At 38.4% G+C, this 25,067-nt stretch overlaps 1 protein-coding gene across 3 annotated transcripts; it reads right to left on the reverse strand.

Moving 5' to 3' along the window:
- Positions 1-5,449: 5,449 nt before the first annotated feature.
- Positions 5,450-24,222, reverse strand: BTN1A1 (butyrophilin subfamily 1 member A1). Of its 3 annotated transcripts, XM_020966766.2 has the most exons (8): positions 24,021-24,222; positions 23,217-23,339; positions 22,649-22,996; positions 12,002-12,283; positions 9,158-9,307; positions 8,451-8,471; positions 8,337-8,363; positions 5,450-7,562 (listed from the first exon to the last, which is right to left on the reverse strand). In XM_020966766.2, exons 2-8 carry the CDS (start codon positions 23,296-23,298, stop codon positions 6,874-6,876), a joined length of 1,599 nt encoding a protein of 532 aa, XP_020822425.1. In that variant the 5' UTR covers positions 23,299-23,339; positions 24,021-24,222; the 3' UTR covers positions 5,450-6,873. The 3 variants fall into 3 exon arrangements, with proteins under 3 accessions (XP_020822425.1, XP_020822424.1, XP_020822426.1); XM_020966765.2 differs by lacking the exon at positions 24,021-24,222 and having other exon boundaries at positions 23,217-23,471; XM_020966767.2 differs by lacking the exons at positions 12,002-12,283; positions 24,021-24,222 and having other exon boundaries at positions 23,217-23,862.
- Positions 24,223-25,067: the final 845 nt, after the last annotated feature.

Genomic DNA, 25,067 nt, shown 5'->3' on the forward strand with positions numbered 1-25,067 from the left:
TGATGATTGAATCCATGAAAGCTGATAAGTTAATCAAGTGAAATAATATAAAGGTAGAACAGAAGGGGAACCAGTCCAGAGCCCTGTGGGACAACCGTGCTTAGAAGGTGTGACCTGGATGAAGATCCACCAAAGGAGACTGAGAAGGAGTGGTTAGGTAGGTAGGAGGAGAGCCAGGAGAGAGCAATATCCTGAAAATCTAGAGAAGAGAGTAAGTATTAAGGACAAGGAAGGGATTGGCAGTGATAAAGACTGCAGAAAGGCCAAGTGAAGTATTAGGAGTGAGAAAAGGCAATTAGTAGGAAATAAATGGGCTTTTGCTAACAATGTTTAATAATAGATTAAATTTTTACCATTTTACAACTGATTAAAAGATGCAGAGAATGTAAGATGAATGAATAAATAATGAAAAAGCCTTTATTAAATACTTATGTATAAATCTGTGCTAATCTTTAGGGATATAAATAATAAATAGTAAGACAGTCTTTGCTCTTAAGGAGCTTACATTCTAATTGGGGAGATAATATACATAGACTATTTAACTGCATATCAGTTGGAAAGGTCCCATGGTTCTTAGGGTACAGCAGTAGAGCTGATAATAATATGCCTTCTTTAATGTCAATATCCCCTTGTGCTTATTGCTTATTAAGAAAAAGTATTTAATTTGGTAGAACAAAACAGACTTATAGGCTCTTTTACAAAAAGGAATCTCCCATCCATATATCAATTATTCAAGATTTGGAAGATATAACAGAAATAACCCTGTCGAATGATCCTCAGATAATAAACATTAGGTGAGGGATAAAATAGAGTCATGTATGCTTACCAAAATTATTAGCTATTGGAATGGAGGAAATTTAAGTTGAGAAGGGATTCTCTCATGGAGAGGTCCTTTATGTGCTCCTGTTTGTGGATGGCATTGTTACATCAAACTCTAAGTCTTTGAAGAGACTCCTGAAAGAGATCTGCAAATCGCTCAAAGGGGTTTGGCCTGTCTATTTACACAGGAAAGACCAAACATATGAAGAATTTCTGTTACCCAGATTTCAACATACATCTGAATGGACATCTTTTAGAGCTTGTCCAACTATATCTTGGAAAAACTATAGAGATCGACAATGAATTGGAACCTGAGTTGAAAAGGAGAAAGAGGAAGAGAATGACCTCCTTCTGAGAAATTATAAAGTACTTTTACTAACACAAGCTTCCCATAACATAAAACACCCAACTTTTTGATTGGTTAAATTGGTAAGATTGGTAAGATGTTCATCTTACCAGTATTGATATACGGCAGTGAGACCTGGAACATCATGACTTCTGAAGAACCAAAGATCAAGATCAGACAGAGGAAAATGGAAAGGCACATAGTAGCTGTAAGAATGAGTCAAGGATGTCACCAAACAATTGCATGGCAGAAAAGATAGCCTGGTCATGTGTCAAGAGCAAGTGAAGACAGGTGGATGACACCCCAAAGATATCTCAAGATATTGAAGAAGGCCTTCAGTATTTTGGATAGACCCCAAATGGTGAACTTTTGGGAGGAAATGGATGAGAGTCCTATGGGATGAACAGGCATGGATGGGTCTGGATTTGCACTATTGGAAGGAATTCTTAAATTGATGAGATCACAGATCCATTTAAATACATGAGTACTGAGTTATCTGACTTATGCACAGGGAAGTAAAGAGGATGGAACCAGATTGACTAGGGAGACTAGGGAAGAAATAGAGAAAGCATGCTGTCTATTGCAAGAGCATTAGACCAGGAAACCTGGATTCTGCTCCCAATTCTGGCGCTAACTAGGTATGTGGCTTTGAGCAAGTCACTTGAGCTCTCTGTGCCTTAGTTTTAATACTTGTAAAGTGATGGAGATTAACTGGATGATTTCCATGGTCTCTTCAAACTCAAATTCTATGAAATTTTATGAAGCTAGTAAGGCTGTTATGGTGTAGCTTCGGTGGGAGTAGATAGTCCTAGGTTCTTCTTGGAAGTCTTAGTGCCATGAGCAGTGCCACTTCCTCATTGAACAGATTGTCTTAGGACAAATCCTACAGATAATGAATCCCAGGAATCCTCCTCCCTTGACCACTTCCTCCCTTGACCTACTTCCTTCTGCATCCTAGCTAAGCAAGGAATGAGCCATGAGGGCCCAGAGATTAGCTAGGTAATAATGGTGTGTTGGAAGGCCCAGACAGGGTGAAAGCAAAGGCTACTGACCCAGAAGAGATGGCAGCCCTAGTAAATTCAAGAATCACCAGTGTTAAGAACCCTGGCCCCTACCCTGAGAGGCCTTAAAAGCATGGACTTCCTGCCCCACCCCACTTCAACAACCTCCCCCCTTGCCCCCCAGCTCTGGGCTGCTGGGCCCATCCCCCTGCCTGGGGCAGTCAGAGGACCTAGAAGGCAGAACCCCTAGAAGGGATTTGTCTAGGGGTCAGGGCTGGGGCTTCAAAAGAACAAGCTTTCATGCCTTCTGCCATGCCTTCTACCATACCAATTTCAAAGATTCTCCTGGCAAATTTGATTTCTCATCCAACAGGAAGAACCAGGAGAGTGGGAGGCAGGAATCCCAAGGGAATCTCCCAGGACAGTAGGTACTCACTTGGACTCAAGGCCTGAGTTTTTAAAAAGCAATTTTGGGAAGAAAAGTGAGGTGAGTAACAGGGAAAGAAGCCATTAATAACTGTGCCTGGAAGGGGAGTGGGAAGTGGGGCAGTTAAAGAGTTTGGGAATTGGTGAAAGGCTTGCTGTACCTTGAGATCAATATCAACTTAGAATGCTTTATTTCAGAGCAAGTAGGAGTCTCGTGACCCTTATTCTCTGGCATACTGGGAGATCATGCCATCGTATTCTTTGTACAAGATGCTGCTATGGACCTTTATCAGTAGGATACTAAAGGGCACTAATGAACACTTGAAAGGAACACAAGAGGGTTGGGGGATGCTCTGGTCCACCAGCTTGTTGAAGTTATGGATGATAACATCATTGGGCAAATGGAGGCTATAACACAATCAATACCCTTCGACTGGTTCCCTTGCTTGGTTGGGGCTATGCAGGTTGGGGACCTGAATTGGTCAAAACTAACCTGGAAAGGTGGAGAGAACACTGGGTCTGCTTCAGTTTGGAATGTTCCAGCAAATGATTGTGAGCTTCAGACTTGATGGAGTTAGGGTTAGGGCAAGGATCCCATTACATCGGGAAAAAAAGTCAATTGAATGAAATAAATTCAAACTAAGTTTGTGGATGACTGATAGCACCCATATTATCTCCTTGGACTACCATTCCCATAAGTTCTTATAGCCATGTGTTGAAGCCTGGGGTTTAGAATTTTGTAATGCCTTTCAAAATCGAATTTTGTCCCCTTGATATCTGGAATTATATATCACAACATCAAAATAAACATCAGTTCACTATGAGTGATCTGTTCCTGGGACCTGTTCCACTGAAAACCAGTGGCCATACCTTTTAACTGGAAGCGTGATTAGTTCCTTTACCAGCAACACATCCCATACTATGTGAAACTTCTTGACTCAGGCTTTTGGCTAAGTGTCTCTACACAGAGATAATGTGGTATAGCAGAAAGAATACTGTATTTGAGCTTGAATTGCCTCCACTTAGGGAAAATTTATGCATGATACTCTTTATGCACGGTCTACCCACCCCAGTTCCCTCCACCTCCAATCCCAAACAATGAGAATGGCTCCCACTTGCAAAGCATGTAGTCCAATATTATAGAACAGTATTTTAAAAGAAAACAAAATTGACAGGTATGTTTCAATAAGTATTGGTTCTAAGAATCTATGTAAATCTACAGAATCACTAAATAAGAATGAACATAAAAGTTTCTCTCCTGATATAATCTCCAGATGGTGGTTTTGAGTGCTACTCTCAGTGACTTTCTGGTGTCATATTGCTTTTTTCTTCTGATGGCTGTACTGCAGGGATTTTTAACCTGGTCCATGGACCATCCCAAAGGGTCTATAGATAGATTTCAGGAGGTTCATGAACTTGGATGTGAAATAATATGCCAATTTTAATATAATTTGTTTCCTTTGCAATCCTATATATTTATTGTATGTATTTAAAAACATTATTCTAAGAAAGCTCCATAGGTTCTGCAGGCTTCACCAGGCTGCCAAAGGGGTCTATGACACAGAAAAGTTTAAGGAAGAACCCCTGATCTAGTAGCATGGCTCCTTCTGTCATCCCTGTTCCAATGGTGAGCCAAAGATGTGGTTCTCTTGTTCTCATAATTATTTTTTGGCCCAAAACCATCTCTGTCAAGGTAAAAATTTTTTTCTGTTATTGGCTCAACCTTCACTGTCAAGAGGATGGCAGTACACACAATTCTCCTTGTAGCAGTATATTGAGTACCTCTTGGATGATTTATAAGAGGACGTGAACAATAAAAATGTTGTTGAATATGTTTAATAATATTGTTGAATATTATGAAAATGAAATGTGAACAATAGTAATTGACATTGCTATAACACTTTTAAAGTATTCAAAGCTCTTTGCAAATATTATATCAGTTGAGCCTCACAAAAATCCTATAAAGTAGGTACTACAGCTATTATTATCCCCATTTTAGAGTTGAGGAGAATGAAGCTCAGGGAAGTTTCGGCTTCCTCTGAAGTCACATAAACATTTACATTGTGCTTGGCAGGTGCTTAATAATGTTTATTGACTGATTGACAGCTAGCAAGTGTCAGAGATAGGATTTGCTCTATTTTTGAAGTTGTTTTTTTCATTTTTTGGGTTTTTTTAGGCAATTGGGGTTAAGTGACTTGCCCAGGGTCACACAGCTAGTAAGTGTCAAGTGTTTGGTCTGAGGCCAGATTTGAACTCAGGTCCTCCTGACTTCAGGGCTGGTGCTCTATCCACTGTGCCACCTAGCTGCCCCTTGAGATAGGATTTGAATGCAGAATTTCCAGAACCAAGTGTAGCAATCCATTGAATATAACACATGAGGATGGGAAGGTGTACATATTTTGAATTCCAAACAACTGGGCCATTTTGTTGCAACCACAGGTCCATTAAAAATATTGCTGTATTGAAACATAGTTATATACCCTTCTCAACTTATGGGAAGAAACCAGAGTCAAGACATGAAGAGCTGAGAATAAGGGAGTAAATGGAAGGAGTAATATGCATTCAGTTTGATAGAGACAACTTTGAAGTGCAAACTTGAGTGCTTAATAAATACTTCTTGATTGATAGTAGAAATACAGCGTTTAGAATTCACATAAAAGAGGGAATGTTACAAATCATCATCATAGTGAGACAATTTGTGGGGCTAACAAGTCCCTTGGGGGCTTGCATTCTTTTCTTGCTGGGAGAAATTGATATGATCCTAGACATTGGTAATGACCACGACCTATATAATTACCAGGTAGATATGCTTCTGTCAAAGATCTGCTCGGGTAGAAAGATTCATAGAATGGTGATGCATAGTCAGGATTATTTATTGAATGCCAACAATAAGCAAAGGTCTGGGCTAAAAGATATGGAAGATAAAAGAGAAATGGAAATTGTGGCCCTTTCTCTTGAGGAAATTAAAGTACATTGAGAGATAAAGGATACATATGTATGAAAAAGAAGAACCCATGGGGACTTATTCAAGGAAATTGTAAATTAATCTATTCCTGAGGACCTGAAACACTTAAGCATTGAGAAGGAATTGTACTAAAGAAGGAAATATATATTGTCTGAGAGAGAAATAAAATAAGGGGTCAAATTATTTAGGGAAATAGAGAAAGGATGAAGATGATTTGAGAGAATAGATGGGAATGGGGAACAGGTTAAAAAAATCCCTAAAGATTTGTTGTGTGTGGGGAGGGATCAGACGTAATTGAGTTGAGGTAAAAATTATGTCAGTGTAAAACAGAATAAAGATTCAATGATCCTTACTGGAACTGCAGGTGAAACAGGCTTGATGGAGCAGAGTTTGTTGGATAGGAATGAAATGAGATTAGATTAAACTACGTAGCAAGAAGACAATATTAAGGAGAGGCAAGGGTTTGGGTCTGGGATTGAAATCAACTTGCAGGGACTATTTCAGATGAGCTAATTAGTTCTCTCTCTTTTTCTTTCTCTCCTTCTTTCTCTCCTTCCTTCCTTCGTTCCTTCCTTCCTTCCTTCCTTCCTTCCTTCCTTCCTTCCTTCCTTCCTTCCTTCCTCCCCTCCCTCTCATCTTTCCTTTTCTTTCCTCCCCTCTCTCCCTGGAGCTTCAGAGGTAGATGTTATTAAGAAAGTAGTATGGTACAATCAGTCCTGGTGGGGAGAGGTTGGGGGACTAGGAAATCTCAAAGGAAGGAAATTACTGATGATGTTGCCACTGAGGGTGGCTCTTCTTCCCCGTCACAGCTTTCACTGCATATTTCTTTCTTCATCTGTCTTTATGTCCTTTTCAGTTTTCTTACTCTTGCTCCAAACATATCTCTTTGAACTCAACCTGTTAATTTGTGACCTTCCTTTTTCTAGCACTCCCTAAGTATCATTTGTTCTCTTTGCTCTTTTAAGTCCTGGTCCTTCACAGCTCCCCTATTCATATAACTAAGAAGACTCTGCTTTATGTCTCTTAAGTAGTCTTACCTGACCCATTCCCTCAACTCTCCTTTATCAACACCCAGCTGATACAGCAGCAATAGTTTAGAAAGATCCTCACCCTAACTATGACTACAAAAATGATTTTAAGTTTTGCCCCCTTTAAGTTCCTCTCCCTATCTAGGGAACCCTTTGTGGAATAAGCAATATTTAGTTTCCCCAAGTCTCTTCACTGCCCCATGGGTAGCAACAGATAAGCCAGGTAATGTAGGCAGCTATAGACCTTAGAGAGGAAGAGTGAAAATGGAAGGGAAGACAGAGGGATTCCTAATGATCCAGGGCCCCATTATTGAGTTGGATTGGGAATAATTTAGAATTGGACCTTTGGGGAATATCTGCATCCCCAGGAGTGGATCTTTCACTTGTGGGGGTCACTAGGCTCTCCTTAGAAGGGACAGGGGCATTAGCAATCACAGTGACTTCATCAGGCCCATTAAATATTGGACAGATTGTAAGGGGCTTTTTACCACAAGACCAAAGGCAGAAGAAAGGCCGGAGAGTCCCAGAAAAAGAAGCTTGGGGAAAAGTGTAGACGTGTGATCCATTAGTCATGTCATAGAAGGAGATATGTCCGGATTCATATTCCAAAAACACTGCTATACGACGAGGAGGCCCTGTTAGAGGAAGGGGGGTCCGGAGTGGAGTAAGAGCCCAATATCCGTTTCCATACAACTCTATAGCCCAAAACCCATTCTCAGGGGTCATGGGATCAAATCCTTTCCTCATCACATTTTCCTTACAAGCTCCTATAGCCCAATCAGTTCTATCTCCCACTTCTACTTCCCAGTAGTGTTTCCCTGAGGTGAAGCCTTCTCGGCCTAGTACACAAGGCCAAGAATCAAATCTCTCTGGCTTGTCAGGCAGCTTCTGTCGTGTGTCTTCCAACCTGATGGATTTCAAACCCTCGTACAGGAAAAGATGGGGATGAGCTGTGTCTGGATCCAGAGTTACATCAACTGCAAAGAAAGTCAAAGGTCAGTGAATGCAGGCACTAGAGAGTTCATTTCTCTGTCCTCCAAGAAGGGGAATAAAAAGTTTATAAGACTCCCCAAGAAGAAGAAATCCCATTCTATCTGTCCCCAAAAGTTTCCCTCAGGCTTGACTCTTCAAAGAGGTAGAGCAACAGCTTACCTGGGTGGGGGAGGAGTACAAAGCACCCCAAAAGATGTTGACTTTAATAAGGACTATTTAGGCTAAGTAAAGATATCTGGCAAATTTATTGTTTTGGGGAAGTTTTAAAGGTCTTGCTTCACATCTTTTGTCTTAGAAATAACTAAATCTAGCCACATTTCTTAATCTGACTTGAATCAACCTCCTCAGTTCCATGGGAAGTAGGAACACAAGAAGAGAAAGTGTCCCTGATCTTATGATTCTTTTTGTGGAGAGGTTACTTTCTACAACTTCATTCTATTTCTTCCTGAATTTCTGCCTGACCAATTCTTTCTTCTTCATCAAAAAGTACATAGAAATTGTTCACAACATCTTAGATTATAGAATCACAGATGTAAAGCCAGGAAAGATAAATCCCCTCATTTTCTAGCTAAAGAAAGTGAGAAGGAGGTTAAATGACTTGTCCAGGGCCATATAGTTGGTAATTATCTGAGACAGGATTCAAACCTAGGTTTTCCTGACTGTATTTATTGCCTCTATTAGCTACAGAAATCTTAGGGCTCTAGAATCTTGGGGATAAGTAGCATTCCAGAGTCAGAAATGAGACCAGGACCACTTACCTGCATGCAACTGAGCCTTTTTCCATCCTGTAATGAAATAGAAAGATGTCACTTCCATGGTATAGAAGAAATGAATACAATTGTAAATAGAACAGTGAGGAAAAAAAAACTTACTTAGCTCTTCCTGGAGTTTCTCTGAAAAAGGAAGAGAAATAAATGATTAACTATAGTCAAATATACAATGGAAGATTGTCTTTTTTCTATGGATACCTATTATTGAAGAATGATTAACAAATCAAGAATGAGGAACATTTTTATTTTCTTTGTAATGTTCAGGAAGTTCCTGTTGGTTCATGGCCAGACATTCAGAGCTGGAATGGACCCTGGGCATCGTCTAGTCCAATTCCTTTTTGGGCCTACTATTTATCTGTAAATTTTACAGATAAATAGTGGGCCCAGAAAGATGAAGTAAATTCCCCAGGTCACACAGGTAGGAAGTAGAAGAGCTAATATTCAAACCCACATTTTTTGGTTCTAAACCCACTGATCTTTCCACTACAAAAAGATTGATGATTTAGGTAATTGAAGGAAATATTTCAGGGTGGGAGGAGGAAAGATAGATACATTGGGTTTTATGTATTTAATTATTAAACTCCCAACCATATATCTACTTTCAAAAAAACTTACATATTGTGCCCAAGGTAAGCTTAGTAAGGTTATTATAAGATAAGCTTAATGAGAGTGAAAGTGTCCTTGGTTTTAAAACTCCTTTCCTATGGCCTTAGAAACTACCTGGTATATCTGATTAAGTGAATTGAGGTTACTTCTTCTACCTTCTTTCTTTTTCTAATCTTTATTTACTCTATTTGTGATTTCTCTACCTTTGTTGAAGGATTTATTATCTTTTTCTTTGTTTTTGTTTCTATGTAGTTTCCAGATGAAAAATATGGCCCCAATAGTGAGAAGTCCAAGAGCAGTAAGAATCACAGCCATAGACATCATCCAAGGAGATAACTTTGAGAAGAAGGGACCTGAAACAAGATTCCAGAGAGTTATATAAGTAATATAAGGAACACCAGGAAAATTCAATTTTCTTGAGACAAACGGGTTGGTCAAAATAATGGTAGCAGTAGTGGGCAGATAGCAGAGGATTAATCTCGGAGGTATCTGTTGTATTGTTCTATTCTCTTCAAGGCTCCTACTTGTGTCTCATTATAATTCTCTGGTCCACTGATGACAACAATCATTATTACTCTGTCTTTGTCTATCCAGAGACAATCATACCTCTTTCCCCTTGTCTTATGAACTTCTTACCTTGTCTTACTCATTTGTCTACTTACTTTCTCTTATTAACTTCCTTTTCCTTCTGCTTGAGTCCTCTTCATCTTTCTTCAACTTCCCAAGTCCTCTCAAAGGAGAGATCAATCTACTTCTGACTTCAGTGGGAAAAGGACCCAAAGAAGGGTTTGAGATGGTTGTCAGGTGGGGGCTACAATAGGGAGGGTGACAACTCATAAGGATGAAAACCCTCAGAAGCAGTTAACAATGCTAGGTCTCAAGAGGAGATCTAGAGGAAGTCCATATAATAAACTGAGAAACTTACTTCTAGCAAATATAGAGTATAGGAAGAATTTTACAGAGAACTGGATAGATAATGTGATGCTTATATTTGTTCCATTACCAAGTAACTTTTATTTATACTCTAATGGGAGCTGGTCTCTCTCCTAAAAGAGAAGGCAAAAAGATATGAAGAATGATACTTCACTTTCCAATTTATCAGAAAGAATGAAATTTTCCTTTAAAATGGAAGATCTATATAACATGAAAAAGAAAGAAGAAAAAAAGGCAGGGAGAAATTCTGACTCTCATCGTGTTGGAGAGTGGAAAAATGTGATACTGAGTAGACTGAGAAATAATATCAATCACTTGAGGCTAAATAATAGATTTGAAGCTCTTTCTGAAGAGTTTTTCTGAGGAAGCAGCAACTTGCTCTCCAAGAAATGATAATGTGACTTCACAGGTGCTGTTAGAGCATTTTCATTAAGAAAAGGTCAAGAGTAAGAGGATGAATAGTGATGGTCGACATTTCTTGACCTGATAACAAGACTTGTTTACTGTCTTTCCAGGACATGTGTGTAGGAAGTGACATAGAACCTCTGAAGAACTGTAAAACTGGGTCTCTACCTGTTTTTGGAAAACTCATGACAGTGCCAGATGGTAATAACAGGCCTCCTTTTGAAAAAGTTCTTTTGGTTTTAGAAGCCAAGCATACTGAGTTTTACATGCATATTTTTCTGCATTCATTTTCATATTAATGTTCATACTCAAATTCACCAGACATAGAAGGCAGGGCAATAAAGTGCCCTGCCCCAAAGCAAAACAATTAGTCTACTGAGGTTTTCTCTGGCTGAGAAAAAAAAAGGAACAGCCAACAAAACTAAAACAAAACTCCAGATAGTCAATCACACAGGGGTCAATAGCTTCATTTCCCTAAAGTCCCCTTTGGTGCCAAAGGGAGCCTGTCTGAAGTGGGAATGGAGGACCAAGGGAACAATATTTTTTCAAGCTAATTTTGTTTTACAATAAAAGGCCTAGTGACAAAGAATAAGGAGATGATAATGATTCATTTCTCTATCCCAGTCTTATCACATCTCAAGTATTGTGTTTATTTTGGTGTGCCACGTTTCAGGAAGAGTATTGATAAGCTGGAGAATTTCCAGAGGAGGGTAATAAAGATAATCTTGGTGGCCTTGAAATCATGTCATATGAAGATCGAGTCGAAGAACTTAGGATGCTCATTTTCTAGAGAACAGAAAGTTTTGGGGGAAATAGTAGTTGTTAAGTGATATTAAGTAGAAAAAGAATTGAATTGGTTCTGCTTGTCACCAGAGGGAAGAATCAAAGTGTAGTAGTTACAAAAAGGAAAATTAAGACTTGAGACATTTCCTAATAATTAGAGCTATTCAAAAGTGGAATAGAATTCCTTGGGAAGTAGTAGGTTCTTCCTTGTTAGAGGTCTCCAAGCAAAGGCTATCTAATCATTTGTGGCATATGTTGTAGAGAGTTTCTATCTTCAGGTATAGGTTCCATTAGATGGCCTCTGAAGTCCCTTCTAGCTCTGATTCTGTAATTTTATGAAATTAGGGCATAGAAGTCACAGGACTTAGAAAGCAAAAAGAAGAGAAGTATAGGAGACATTTTATGGAAGTTGGATGACCAGAAGAGCTGTACAATCCTAAGAGAGTGGTGAATTAGGCCTGGAATTCTCTTTTGCATGAACCACAGACAGGCTGTACAGAAGTAGTAAGAATATCTTCTCCCTTTGTGGTCAAAAGAGCATAGGGATGCATCTAGCTTGAACCAAACGTGAGAGCAAAGTAACAGCAAACATCGTAGGTGGCCAAGGTGAATGATACCTATGTAAAGAAGAGTCTCACTAGAAAGAGGTTTGTCTTTGGAAAGTGGTGTCCAATACCAAAAGATCTCTATTTTATAAAGATTTATAATGATTTATAATGATTTCCTAATCTGAGCATAATTGGATTCTTTATCTACTTTATGAATAATTTTGTGCACTTCACTCAAGACTGCTAACTCTGCAGTGGAGTAAAGGGAAGGCTAAGTTTCCATTTCTTTAGTCAGGAATGGCTCACAAGTGGTGGTTTCTAGTTAAAGAATTTTGTTTTTAGCAACTCAGCATAAATCGAGCTTAGGGAAGAACTAACCTGGTATGGAAATCCTTACCACCTTCTCCAGATTGAGGAGGGGGTTTTGAATGGAGCAGGATGCACTCCCCACAGAATGGTCTCTGATAACCACAGAGGCTTCTACAGTAATCAGGCCATCTCCATTAAGTGTCTGGGACACTGACAAAAGTGGTAATATCTCTCCCTTTAGATCTTTCCATAGCACCTGGGGCACTGGGTACCATCCAACTGACGTGCATTCTAGGAGGATGCCTTCATCTCCATAAGCTTCCATATGAATGTGAGGATCAGAGCCTAGACCTGGAGAGAGAAAAATTCTTCTGAATCCTTTAGTAGATCCATTGGGGATGAGGGGTGAAAGAGAGGAAGGGAACCCTTAGAGTTGCAAGTCTAGTGATATATGGTAGCCATAAATACATATATGTATAAATACATACATACCCATACATATAGTATACCCACAAATATACCCACATATGTACACATTCATGTACATATACATACACATACATGATACTGCTCTAGGGAATTGAGTAGACTTCCTTTTCTCAAGTGATTTTTGTGCTAGTATACCGGTTGCTATGGGTCTTTGGCCAACTCCTAATATTCTAACCCATTCATTACTCCTACCCCTTATCACTGTAGTCTACCTTAGGCTGTTAGTACTTCAAGGGATGAAAAGTGCTCCCTCTTTCATTTATTGTTCTCTTCTTATTTCTAGTGGTCTGGTACTGGGGTTACAGTGGAGAATCAATCAAACTGCTATTAAGTGCCTACTAGTCCAGTGCTATGTAAGATATAAGAAATATTTAAGGCAAAGTCTCTGGCCTTAGAGATGAGTTGGGGGAAAAAAGTATAATATACATGAAACAACCAGAGAATAACTAAATGCTAAACTGAGTTGATGCTGACCATAAATACATTAGAGGTCAGAGATAGAAAGAAATTAATGTGGGTGGGAACAGTCAGGTAACACTTCAAAGTGGCAACAAGATTTGATCTGGTCCTTGAAGAATGGATGGATAGGGTTTTTAGAAAAGAATATTATTTCTTTCTCCTTTTAGTTTTGATCACACAGCTGAGGAATCATCAAGTCACGATAGCATACTTCAGTAGTAGAATTACATTTTAAATTGACTAAACCTCTCAAAGATTGAATCTGCAAACCTAAAATGTCACAGAGGTTCTTTCTCTTCTTCTCCACAGAGCAGAACTGAAATAGAACAACCAAGTAGAAGATAAAGGAAGAAATCCTTGAAATGGAATAGAAAGGTAGAAACCTAGGAAGAGAAAATCTGAAAAAATGTCCCACAAAGTTTTGTCCTGAGTTCACTTCTTTTTCTATAGTATTTCACTTGGTGATCTCATTAGCTCCCATGGATTCAATTATAATCTCTATGCTGATAATTTTAAAATCTGCATTTTCACTCTAATCTCTCTCCTAATCCCCAGACCCAAATCTCTAAATGCCTGATAGACTTCTTAAACTAGATATCCCATAGATATCTTAAACTCAGCATATCTGAAACTAAACTAATTATATTTATCCCCAATCTCTCCTTCTGACTTCCTTATTATTGTCAAGTATACTACCATTATCCCAGGTACCCAGGCTTGAAAGCTAGGTGTCATCCTTGACTATCTCTCACTCCCCCATATTCAGTCCTAATCCAATGCCAAGTTCTGTCAATCTTGACCTTGTAATATCTCTCATATATACCTAGACTGTTGCAATAGGGGGCTGTTTGGTCTACCTGCCACAAGTCTCTTCCAACTCAAATCAGTTCTCTACTCAGTTGTCAAAGTGATTTTCCTGAAGCACAGGTCTGACCATGCAACCACCTTACCTGCCTCCTAATGCAATAAACTCCTGTGGCTCCCTATCACCTCTAGGTTCAAATACAAAATCTTTTATTTTGAGTTCAAAGCTCTTCATAACCTGCCCCTCCCCAATCTTTCCAGTCTTTTTACACCTCCTTCCATCTTTCTATTCCTTCAATACTGTGACAATGGCTTCCTCACTGTTCTTTGAACATGACACTTTCCTGATTCTGATCATTTTTATTGGCTGTTCTCTGTGCACAGAATGCTTTCTCTCCTCATCTCTGCCTCTTGACTTCCTTAGCTTCTTCCTTCAAGTCCTAGCTAAAATTGTGCCATCTACAGAAAGCTTTTCCCCATCTTTCTTAATTCTAGTATCTTCCTTCAGTTGATTATTTGTTGTTGTATCCTGTACATACCTTGTTTGTACATAACTATTTGCATGTCATCTCCCCTTTTAGATTGTGAGCTTGTCAAGAGCAGGGACTGTCTTTTACCTCTCTGTGTATCCTCAGTGCTTAGCACAGTGCCTGGCATAAAGTAGGTGCTTAGTAAATATCTATTGACTGACTCACAAGCAAATGGAGCTTGTCATTTGTCCACCACAGGTCTCATGAAGTGACATCTGCCTCCCTCCCAGGGCATCCTGGGAAATAGAAATAATCTTCCTGCACATAATATCCAGATTCCTTAATAGTCAAATATTCAAATGGATCTATGATCTCATCAATTTGGGAGTTCTTTCCAATGATGCAGATCCAGATTGATGCATGCTTGCCATCCTGTGGGACTCTTGTTCATGTCCTTTCCCAAAAGTTCACCATGGGAGATCTACCTAAAGTAATTGAAATCTTCTCATCTGATATTTTTGGGGTGTCAGTGGAGCCCTCTGGTCATCCACCTGTAAACCTTGCTCTTGCTCTGTGACCAGTCCATCTTCCCTTTCTGTGATACAATCCTTTGTTGACATTAATTGCTTCTGTTCTTCAGATTTCTTAATATGCCACAGATTGTTCACACCTACCATGTGCCTTTCCCTTTCTCTCTGTGCAATCCTGTTCTTCAAAGTCTTCCAGGTCTCACTACCATATAGTAACATTGGTGTAATCTACATCGAAAAGATGTGCCTTTTGTGTTATGGGAAGCTTGGGACTAGTAAAAGTGTTTTACAATTTCCCCAAAACAATCCAGCTCCTCTGTCTTTTTAACTCTGGGTCCATCTCATTGTCCATCTCTATTGTTTGTCCCAGATACCAGTAGATGTTCATTCAGATGTATTTTGAAATCTGGGTGCTAAAAATTCATCATGCGTTTGGTTTTTCCTGTGTGAATAGATTGTACAACCTCCTTTGAACATTACAGATCTCTTCCAGGAGGCTTTGCAGTGTTCTGGAGCTTTATGCAATCAATACAATGTTGTCCACAAACTGGAGCATGTGGAGGACCTTTCCATCCATATGGAATCCTTCCTCAACCTAGATTCTATTCTGGATCTCCTCTATGCAAGTGATGAATATTTTTGGTGAGCAAAAATTTCCCTGTTTCATTCCTCAACTTATGTTTATTATATGACAATAGTTGAACAAAGTTATCTGTTGTTCCAAGAAATCTTGGTCTTGATATATGGATGGAACATCCCTTGTTGTAAAAGAACCTATAAAGGGAGCATATTTTTCCTACTAAGTTGAATGCTGTTTTTGTAGTCAATAAATAATAAGCACCATGGGATCTTATATTTTATGCATCTTTTAATCAATTTTAGATGGTGAAGATGTGGTCCATTGCTGAATATCATTTGTAAATCCTGGTTGTTCTGTCCTCGTTGAATTTATGTATAGATGACCCTTATAAAGATTTTGTTTAGCTGGGAGGGTAAGCATGTAAGTTGGTAGTTGATGTTTTCTCAAATAAATACATATATATCTCTATATGTATCACATTCTAAGATTGTTTTTCACACTTTTAGTATCTTTTTCTCCTTTTGAAAAAGTCCTCTTCTACCTACAAAATTGTACTGCTTTTGATAGAGATACCCTCTCTATGTACTTAAGGCAGTCTGGGTGCTCTTCCCATCTTTGTTCTTTTCGCTATTTCTGTTTCTTCTGTAAACCCCTCAGGGACTAGGATGTTAGGATACCAGTGTGGTGGTCCTGCTACCCTTGATGGAGAAGACAGTTTGTCTTCCTCTCTAGGTTTTTATCCTTGAAAGTGCTTGGATTGACTTTGATTGGTTAGGTATCTTGCTCACTTTCTTTAAATTGGGTTTGTCTCCCTCCCACCCCTAGCCTCCACTACTTCTCTCAATTTTTTTGAGACAATACTGCTCATAAATCATCCATTAGTCTTCTTTGTAAGATTTAATAGACAAACGTACATTCTAACCTGGTGTTGCCTTTGTCAACCATCTCTCTATTTGGCAAGCAGGTAAAATATTTCCCAACTAAGGGGCTTTCTGTTCTTCTTTTGGTCTTCTTGTTATAGCAATTAATTTTGGTTGGTAACTTTAGAATAAAATTATTATGGTTGGTATTGGTGTAAATTTTGTTTTCCATTTCTCATTTTTTATTTTCTATAGATTGTTTAAATAATTTAAGGCTAAATATTATTAATTTTCAGTTATTTCTTTTTCTCATTACTTTTATTGCTTCTTGTTTATTGTAAATTCTGATTTGTCTGATAACTGAAAGGTTGATGAACTGTGCATGAACAGTGATAATTCCCATGGTCATAATAAATCTTTTCCTGTCTATTAAAATATAGTTTCATTCCTTGTGATATTGTTTGATGTTCACCATACCTAACAATTACTACTTCTTTGTTTTGAAGATGGTGTGCATGATAAAGAGGCATGAGGCCTTGTATAATATATGTTTTTATCCTATAATTTCTTTCTCTTGAACTGTATTTCCATATATATTTCTCCCTATCCTCACTTGTTCCCACTTTTTCTTTGCATATATCAGATATATATTGATTTAACTTGGAAGGCATTATTAAATATCTTTTTCCTCTCATTTTACACTGTTCACTTAAAAAATTATGTAATACATACTAGACATTGTTTTCAAAGTTACACTGCTTTTTTGTGCTTCCTTCTACGTTTTCTTTTCTTTGCTGTGGACTTTTTATTTTTTGATGAGGCAATTGAGGTTAAGTGACTTGCCCAGAGTCTGAACTCTTTTTCTCTCTCTCTCCCCATCCCACTCTGGAGAAGGCTACCATTAGACACTAATATATAAATAAATAAATATGTGTGTATATATATATATATATATGCATACACACATATGTATGCATATATGTAAAATCATACTGTACATACTTCTATTTATCAGTTCTTCCTCTGCATGTGGATAGCATCTCTCTTCATAGGTCTTTTGTAGTTGACCTGAGTATTTATAATACTCAAAATGACTTAGTTGTTTAAAGTTATTCTTAGAACAATAACGCTGTTACTATGTACAATGTTCTCTTTGTTCTGCTCATTTCACTTTTCATTATTTCATGCAAGTCTTTCCATGTTTCTTCTTCTAAAATTAACCTGCTCATCATTTCTTATAGCACGATAGTATTCCATCACAGTCATATACCACAATTTGTTTAGCCATTCCTTAATTGATAGGCATCCCTACAATTTCTAGTTCTTTGCCACCACAGATAGAGTTGCCATAAATATTTTAGAACATATAGGTTCTTTTCCTTTTTCCCTAATCCCCTTGGGAAACAGACCTAATAGTGGTATTGCTGGGTCAAAGAGTATACACAGTTTTATAATTCTTTGGGTATAATTCCAGATTACTCTCCAAAATGATTGGATTAGTTCACAATTCCACCAACAGTGAATTAGTGTCCTGATTTTTCCACATCCCCTCCAACATTTGTCACCTTCCCCTTCTATCATTTTAGCCAATCTGATAGGTGTAAGATGATACCTCAAAGTTGTTTTAATTTGCATTTCTCTAATCTATAGTGATATAATCTATAACATTTTTATATACTTATTTGTAGTTTTATTTTCTTCATTGAAAATCTACCTGTTCATATCCTTTGGCCATTTATCAATTGGGGAATGACTCATATTCTTATAAATTTGACCAAGTGCTTTATATATTTGATATATGAAACCTTTATCTGAGAAGCTATAAAAATTTTCTCCCAGGTCTTATTAAATTTCATGTAGAATTTAGCTACCATTTTGTCCAACTGATGTTGGTGTATAAGCTGCAAAATGCCTCATGAAATAATATTTCTTGTAGCTTTAGGACGATAAAACTTACTCTGCCAATACCTTTCTTTAACTTCCCCAGGAGTACTTGTGAGACATCTTTCAATTTAGTTGCAACTCCCTTCTTTCTTCTGGTTTTGTTTAAGGCAAGGTTATTGAGATTGTTCTGATTCAGCCACTCTATCACTAACCTACTGGTTGATTTTTAGATAAGAATCTCACATTAAGTACCAATGATCATGTTAAGGTTTGTTTATAATCTAAAAATTGTGATTCTTACAGACAGTCTTTAACAGATACTCTCTGCCCCCTTTCCCACTATCCTGCCACTACTTCCTGCAGAAGTAGAGGGAGACATGCAGGACTTATGGGCATTTTTTATTTTTCCTGTTTCATGGATTGCTGCAGTCAAATTATTTCATTACTATGTGGCCAATCTACTTGTGATGTCTGATTCTATGATTAGCTGGGCTGGTATTTGGAAATAAATTTAATCTATTCTCAGCATTATACTTGAACCCTTTATAAACATGGTAGAACTTGCAAAACATGTCTTCTTCTAGCAAAGCCTTTAAGAATCCAGAATCAGTTTCCTGCCATGATGAGGTAACAGAGTAGGTTTTTTGTGGTGAATTAAATTCATGCTACATTTTAAAGTGGATTTCAAAGCAATTCAAAAAGAAATAATACCCAAGATACACTTTAGTACTTTTCTCACCAGTGTTTTCAATGGCTAGCCTCTATCCACAGAATTCTCTCTTTCCTCATCTCCACCTTCCTTCAAGTCTCAGCTAAAATTCCATTTTCTGCAAGAAGCCTTTTCCAGTTCCCCTTAACCTTCCTTATCATTCATTTCTTCAACCTACTCACTTCCCGCTTCAGCCACTCACAAAGATGGTTATACTTTTGCTTTTGTCATCATCTACAAATTTACTCCCTCCATGCTTCCTCCTTTTTGTCCAACTGATGTTGGTGTATAAGCTGTAAATGCCCCATGAGTTCCCAAATCCTCTCATCTGACCATAATCTATTGACTTTTCACCTCTCCCTCTGCCTTCCATTACAAAATGCTACTTTTCATCTGTACTGTGACCTCCAGTTGCCCAAATATTACAATATCTCCCTTATCAATTCAGTATTGCACTTTTCGCAGTGATTCTTCCAAACCTTTTCATTCCTCTTCAAACCTCCCATAACTTCCCATATGCCCCACCCTCTCAGCTGAGATCCTTGCCTCATATTTTGCAGAAAAAAATTGAGGCATCACATTGAATTCTCTCTTCCCCCTTCTTCCTAATCACCTAGTACTCAGATGTCTTCTGTTCCTATCTCCTCCTTCACCCCTATCTCAGATGATGAATTAGCCTTATTCCTTACCAAGGCTAGCATCTCTACCTGTTCAAATAGTCCCATTCCATTCTGTCATCTTCAACAGATTGTTTCCTCTGTCATCTCCACCATATCATTATTTTTATTTATATATTTATATTTATGCAAATACATATTTATATTTATTTTAATCTCTTCCTTTTCTACTGGCTCACTCTCTACTTCCTACAAATATGTCCATGTCTCCCCCATCCTGAAAAAACCATCTCTTGATCCTTCCATCTCCACTAATTATTGTCCTATGTAACTAAACTCCTTGACAAGGTCATCTGCAATAGATGTCTCCAATTTTTCTCCCTTCACTCTTTTCTTAACCCCTTACAATCCAGCTCCTGCCCTTATCATTACACTGAAACTACTCTCTCCAAAGCCACCAGTGATCTCTTACCAGTCAAATCCAATGGCCATTAAAAAAATCCTCCTTCTCCTTAACCTTTCTGCAGCCTTTGACCTTGTGGATCACCATCTCCTCTTCAAAAGTCTTTTCTCTAGGCTTTTGGAACACCACTCTCTTCTAGTTCTCCTCCTACTTATCTGACTGCTCTTTCTTAGTCTCCTTTACTGAATCCTCACCCAGATCATGCCCTCTAATCATAGATATCCCTTAGGGTTCTGCCCTTTTCCCTCTACATTATTTCACTTAGTGATCTCATCAGCTCTCATGAATTTAATTATCATCTCTATGTTTATGAATCTCAAACCTACCTATCTTGAGCCCCAGCCTCTCTGTTTACCTCCAATCTTGCGTCTCGAATTGCCTTTCAGATATCTTAGACTGGATGTCCAGTAGACATCTTAAACTAAACATATCCAAAACCAGAACTTATTATCTTTTCCCCCAAAACCTTCCCCACCTCCTACCTCCCCTCTCACTGTAAAGGGCAACACCTTTCTCCCATCCCTCAGGCTCACAACCTAGGAGTCATCCTAGATTTTTTACTATCTCTCATCCCATGTCCCCATCCAATTTGTTACCAAAGTCTGTCTACTTCACCTCTGCAACATTTCCCAAATATGCCCCCTTCTCTCCTTTAACACTACCACCACCCTAGTGCAGGTTTTCATTATCTCACAACTGGACTATCTCACTAGCCTGCTGGTGGATCTGCCTGCCTTAAGTCTTTACTTCCAATCCATCATCCATTCATTCAGCAAAGTGATTTTCCTAAAGCACGAGTCTGATCACTTCACGCCCCTACACAAAAACTCCAGCAGCTCCCTATCACCTCCAGGAACAAATGCAAATGCTCTGTCTGGCATTCAAAGCCCTTCAAAACCTAGCCCAACTCTTACATTTCCAATCTTTTTATACCATACTCCCTACCTTATACTCTTCAAACCAGTGACACTGGCCTCCTGGCAGTTTCAAGAATACTCCATCTCTTGCCTGTAGGCATTTTCTCTGACTGTCTCCTATGCCTGGAATGCTCTCCCTCCTCAATTTCTGCCTATTGACTTCCCTGACTTACTTTAGATCCCAACTAAAATCCCATCTTTTATAGGAAGTCTTTCTCAATGCTTCATAATTCTAGTGCGTTCCCTCTGTTAATTATTTCCTATTTATCCTGTATGTAATATATGCAGGATAAATAGGATATATTTGTATATGTTTGTTCACATGCTATCTCCCCCATTAGATTGTAAACTTCTTGAGGGCAGGAACTATCTCGCCTCTTTTGGTATCCCCAGCACTTAGCACAGTGCCTGGCATGTACTAGGGGCTTAATAAATGTTTAATGATTGATTTCCAATTTGCCTTGTATATATCCTGTTTGTATGGAAGTGTTTGCATGTTGTGTACCCCCTTAGACTGTGAGTTCCTTGAGAACAGGGATTATTTTTGCTTTTTTTTTTTTTTTATTCCTAACATTTAGCACAGTGCCTGGCATGTAATAGGTGCTTAATAAACACAGAGTGATGCCTTGTTTCATCGCTTCACTCTGAATTTTACCTTGCAACCAAAAGACACACCTGATGGTTTGTCCTCCTTCTCTAGCTCAGCATCAGAAAAATCTTTGGGCTCATTATTTCTTGCAGCCTTGATGCATGAACCAACCCAGTAAACTTCTTTTTCCACCAAGCTAATCAAGAAAAGACCTTTAATTTGACCTTAAAATACTTCAGATTAGCTAGAAAAGTACAGGCTAGATCCTAGACTTACATATTTTCTCCCACATGGCCCAAGAGGATAAAGAATAAAAAAGCTACTTAGAGTATTTTTATGGTTAAAAAAATTAATCATTTTCTGTGTCCATTGATAAAACAATAATAATTTACTTTTGAAGATAAAAAGGGGAGGGAATAAGGATTTATTAAGGGCCTGCTATGTGCCAAGCACTTTTAAAAGTGCTTTATAAATATTATCTCATGTTATTCTTACAACAGCCCCGAGAGGTAAATGTTATTATTATCCCCATTTTACAGTTGAGGAAACTAAGGTAGAAGAGGTAATAAAGAGTAATGCAGCCTAGAGTAATACAGCCAGTAAGTGTATGAGGCCAGATTTAAACTTAGGTCTTTCTGACTCTAGGCCTGGTGTTCTATCTATCACGTTACTTAGCAATAGATAATAGTGATTTTTAAAGTTTTATTTTTATGGTTATTGTTTTATTTACAACCTGCAAATTTTACAAAAGGGTCCTTATACACATCATTTTGAAGAAAAAGAAAAAAGGCAGAGTTTTAAACAGGCTTCATGACACCCTCCCTCCATTCTGAGTTTTGAGTTGTGGTCTGGGGAATGTGTTACTGGTTTGTGCTTTCATTTCTCCCTAATCCATATCTTCTCTACATTATATTACCATCCCATTACTTCAGTCCTGACATTAGTTGCATCATTTCATGGTTCACTTGACATATGCATGTTCCTGGACACAGATTTTGTTGGAGCCAGAAAACACAAACTAATGAAACAAACATTGAGCCTTATTTGAACAATATTTTCAGAGCAATTTTCTCTCACTGAGAAGTAATGGGGTGAGATTAAAGACCTTCTCAACCTTCCTATCCCATTGGACTCTCTTATTCTTGCTCTGCTCTCTTTCCCAGATTTTCTCTGCTTGATATTCAGGTTAACTTTTGAGCAGGAAATATTGTGACATGTTCTGGAACTGAAAGGTAATTCTGTCTATAAATCTGAGAATTAACAATCAGATTAAACCTTGGAAATGAAAAGGATTCCCTTCAGGTCCCTCTGGGGAAAGGTCATTGAACAAAATGAAATGACTCACTTGCCACCTTCAGCTCTATGACAGCTTCTTCATACATTTGGTCATCTTTGAAAAAGCAGCGATATTGTCCATCATCAGAAGCTCTGACATTGTGGATTGTCACAGCCACATTCCCCTCAGTGATATTGTCTCGAACAAATGTTGTTCTCCCTTGATACTCCTTAATTTGCTCTCCTTCTTGATCCTTTTCTTTCTGATACACATACACAGCTGGAGAGATTTTATTTCTATACCACCTCACCTCCATACTCTCAGCACTTATATTAGGTGAGAGGTGACAGGGTAAGTCAACGTCTTCTCCAACCATGACCAAGATGGGTTTAACAGGCCCAATCACATCGAACTGAGCTGTTCAACAAAGAGAGATTATAGAACTCAGAATGGAAGTATGAGGGATGAGATACATAATACATTGATAAATCACCACATATTATTCCTTGGAAGTCCCTGAGGCATTTGGACTCTAACTTTTCTCTTTGGAGAGATATACTTAAACTGGAAGCCAATGTGGAGATGTCTCTTTCCTTTGAGAAATCTCCACAGAGCAAGAGGGAAAAGAAAATCTTACCTGAGTCCAGCGTGGGCAACTGGAGGAAAAAGAAGAAAATCAGATATCTTGGCTGTGAGGAGACTGGGAAAGCCACCATCATTGCTGACAGCAGAGAGGTACAGGTCAGGCAGGGACTGAAACCTAGAAGACGCATTTAGGAAGGTATCTCTATAGAAAGCCCAGGGCAGGAGGAAGCAAAACATTTAGAGTAAATATTTTTGTGGTTTTGAGGGTGGTCCTCCAAATAGCTCTTTTCCCTCTTCATTTATAATTGCTCCACAATTTATACCTGAAGACTCCAATCCACACCCCCCCCCTTCCCTGTAATGGGCTTTCTTAGTTCACAGCCTCAACAATGCTCTCATTAAGTCAAACATCACACATGTCAAACCACCCTAAATCCAAACAAAACCCCAGTAGATTTGCAGAAGTTTTTTTGGGGAAGAAAGAATGAGTTACACAAGGGAGGGAGTTTATAAAATGAAGATATTTGAAAAAAATCACTCTGAAAATTGATGACAATCAAATGTCACTAGTGGCAAAGAGGGTGATATTGGAAGAAAAGCTGGTGGACAAAATGAAAGAAACAAGATGAGTACACCAAATGTGGTCATGAAGAGTCAGACACAACCGAATAAAAGAACAAAGTACTGGATAAAAGAACATAAGAGACAAGCTTAGGGAAGAACAAAGAGAAGGGGAAAGAATAATGGTCAAAAGGAGGGAGGATGCTTCTCTAAAGGGTGTCTTTCTGTGGAAGGAGACAAAGGAGTGGCATTTGTTTCTCAGCATTTGAGGGGCATGGAAGAAACACATACTGACCTGGTAGATCATGGAGGAAATCTTTGAGGAGTCTCCTGACTGGAGTCCCAAATGAAAAAGTAGCTGTGGTCCCTGAGTGAAAAGGTAAAAGTGATCAGGAAAAGGAAGGGGGAAGTATTTTACTTTACAAGGAACAAGACACAAAGAACCTGATGTGTTGATTTTGAATTGAATTTCAGTAGGAGAATGATCAGTCTTCAGTAGTGGTGGCAGCAAGCAAAGTGGAGATAATGCTAAGAGAGCCTTTGGAAGAAAAGCAGCCCCAAGACAAATTTGTCTTTGGTGCCTTCCCATTTCCTCTGCTTTTTAGAGTCCCTTTTTTCCCTGTTAGTGGTACTACTTGCTATCCTTTCCTCCAGGAATTTATCCTTTGCTCTACAACAGTACCTAGCCTGCTGGTAGCTATTCCCACTTAAGATGTTAACTATTAATTGAGGACCTTATATACTGCCTAGTTCTTAAGCACCTACTGTGAGCAAGATACTACTGTGCTATACACTGCTTAGTGTTTAGCACAGTAGTATCTTGCTTACAGTAGATGCTTAAGAACTAATCTTTGAATTGAATTAGAGTTCATAGCTGAGGTCCCTATCTTTGAACTTTAAAATGGTATTCTTTAATAAAATCTATGAGAGCGCACTAAAAGTCCTTTCTAGTTTCTAGTACAAATAGAAATATCAATCAATAAATATTTCTCTGATCTAAAAACTTTTTGGGCAGCCATGTGGTACAGGCCTGGAGTCAGGAAGACCTGAGTTCAAATCTGGCCTCAGACACTAGCTATATAACCCTGCACAATAACTTAACCCTGTTCACCTTAGTTTCCTCATCTGTAAAATCAGCTGGAGAAGGAAATGGCACACTACTCCAGTACCTTTGCTGAGAAAAACCCTAATGGAGTCACCAAGAGTCAGATATGACAGAACAATAACAACAAAAAATTTTTTTCCTTTTTCCCTCTTAGAAAAGTGGGTAATAAGTTAAGGACAAATGGTCCTTTCTTCTCTCTCTTTTTTTTTTTAAAGGCAATTGGGGTTAAGTGACTTG

The sequence above is a fragment of the Phascolarctos cinereus genome, unplaced genomic scaffold, assembly GCF_003287225.1.
Source record: "Phascolarctos cinereus isolate Bilbo 61053 unplaced genomic scaffold, phaCin_HiC Scaffold_5;HRSCAF=322, whole genome shotgun sequence".
Lineage (NCBI taxonomy): Eukaryota > Metazoa > Chordata > Mammalia > Diprotodontia > Phascolarctidae > Phascolarctos > Phascolarctos cinereus.

What these genes read in the sequence shown, in the direction of transcription:
- BTN1A1 (XM_020966765.2), bottom strand. Translation starts at nt 23,352, where the DNA reads ATGCGTCTTCTAGGTTTCAGTCCCTGCCTGACCTGTACCTCTCTGCTG. An exon ending in GTTGCCCACGCTGGACTCAG is followed by an intron (nt 22,997 to 23,216) that starts GTAAGATTTTCT and finishes TTTGTTGAACAG; the next exon opens with CTCAGTTCGATGTGATTGGG. An exon ending in TAATAAATCCTTCAACAAAG is followed by an intron (nt 8,472 to 9,157) that starts GTAGAGAAATCA and finishes TTCCTTTTTCAG; the next exon opens with AGAAACTCCAGGAAGAGCTA.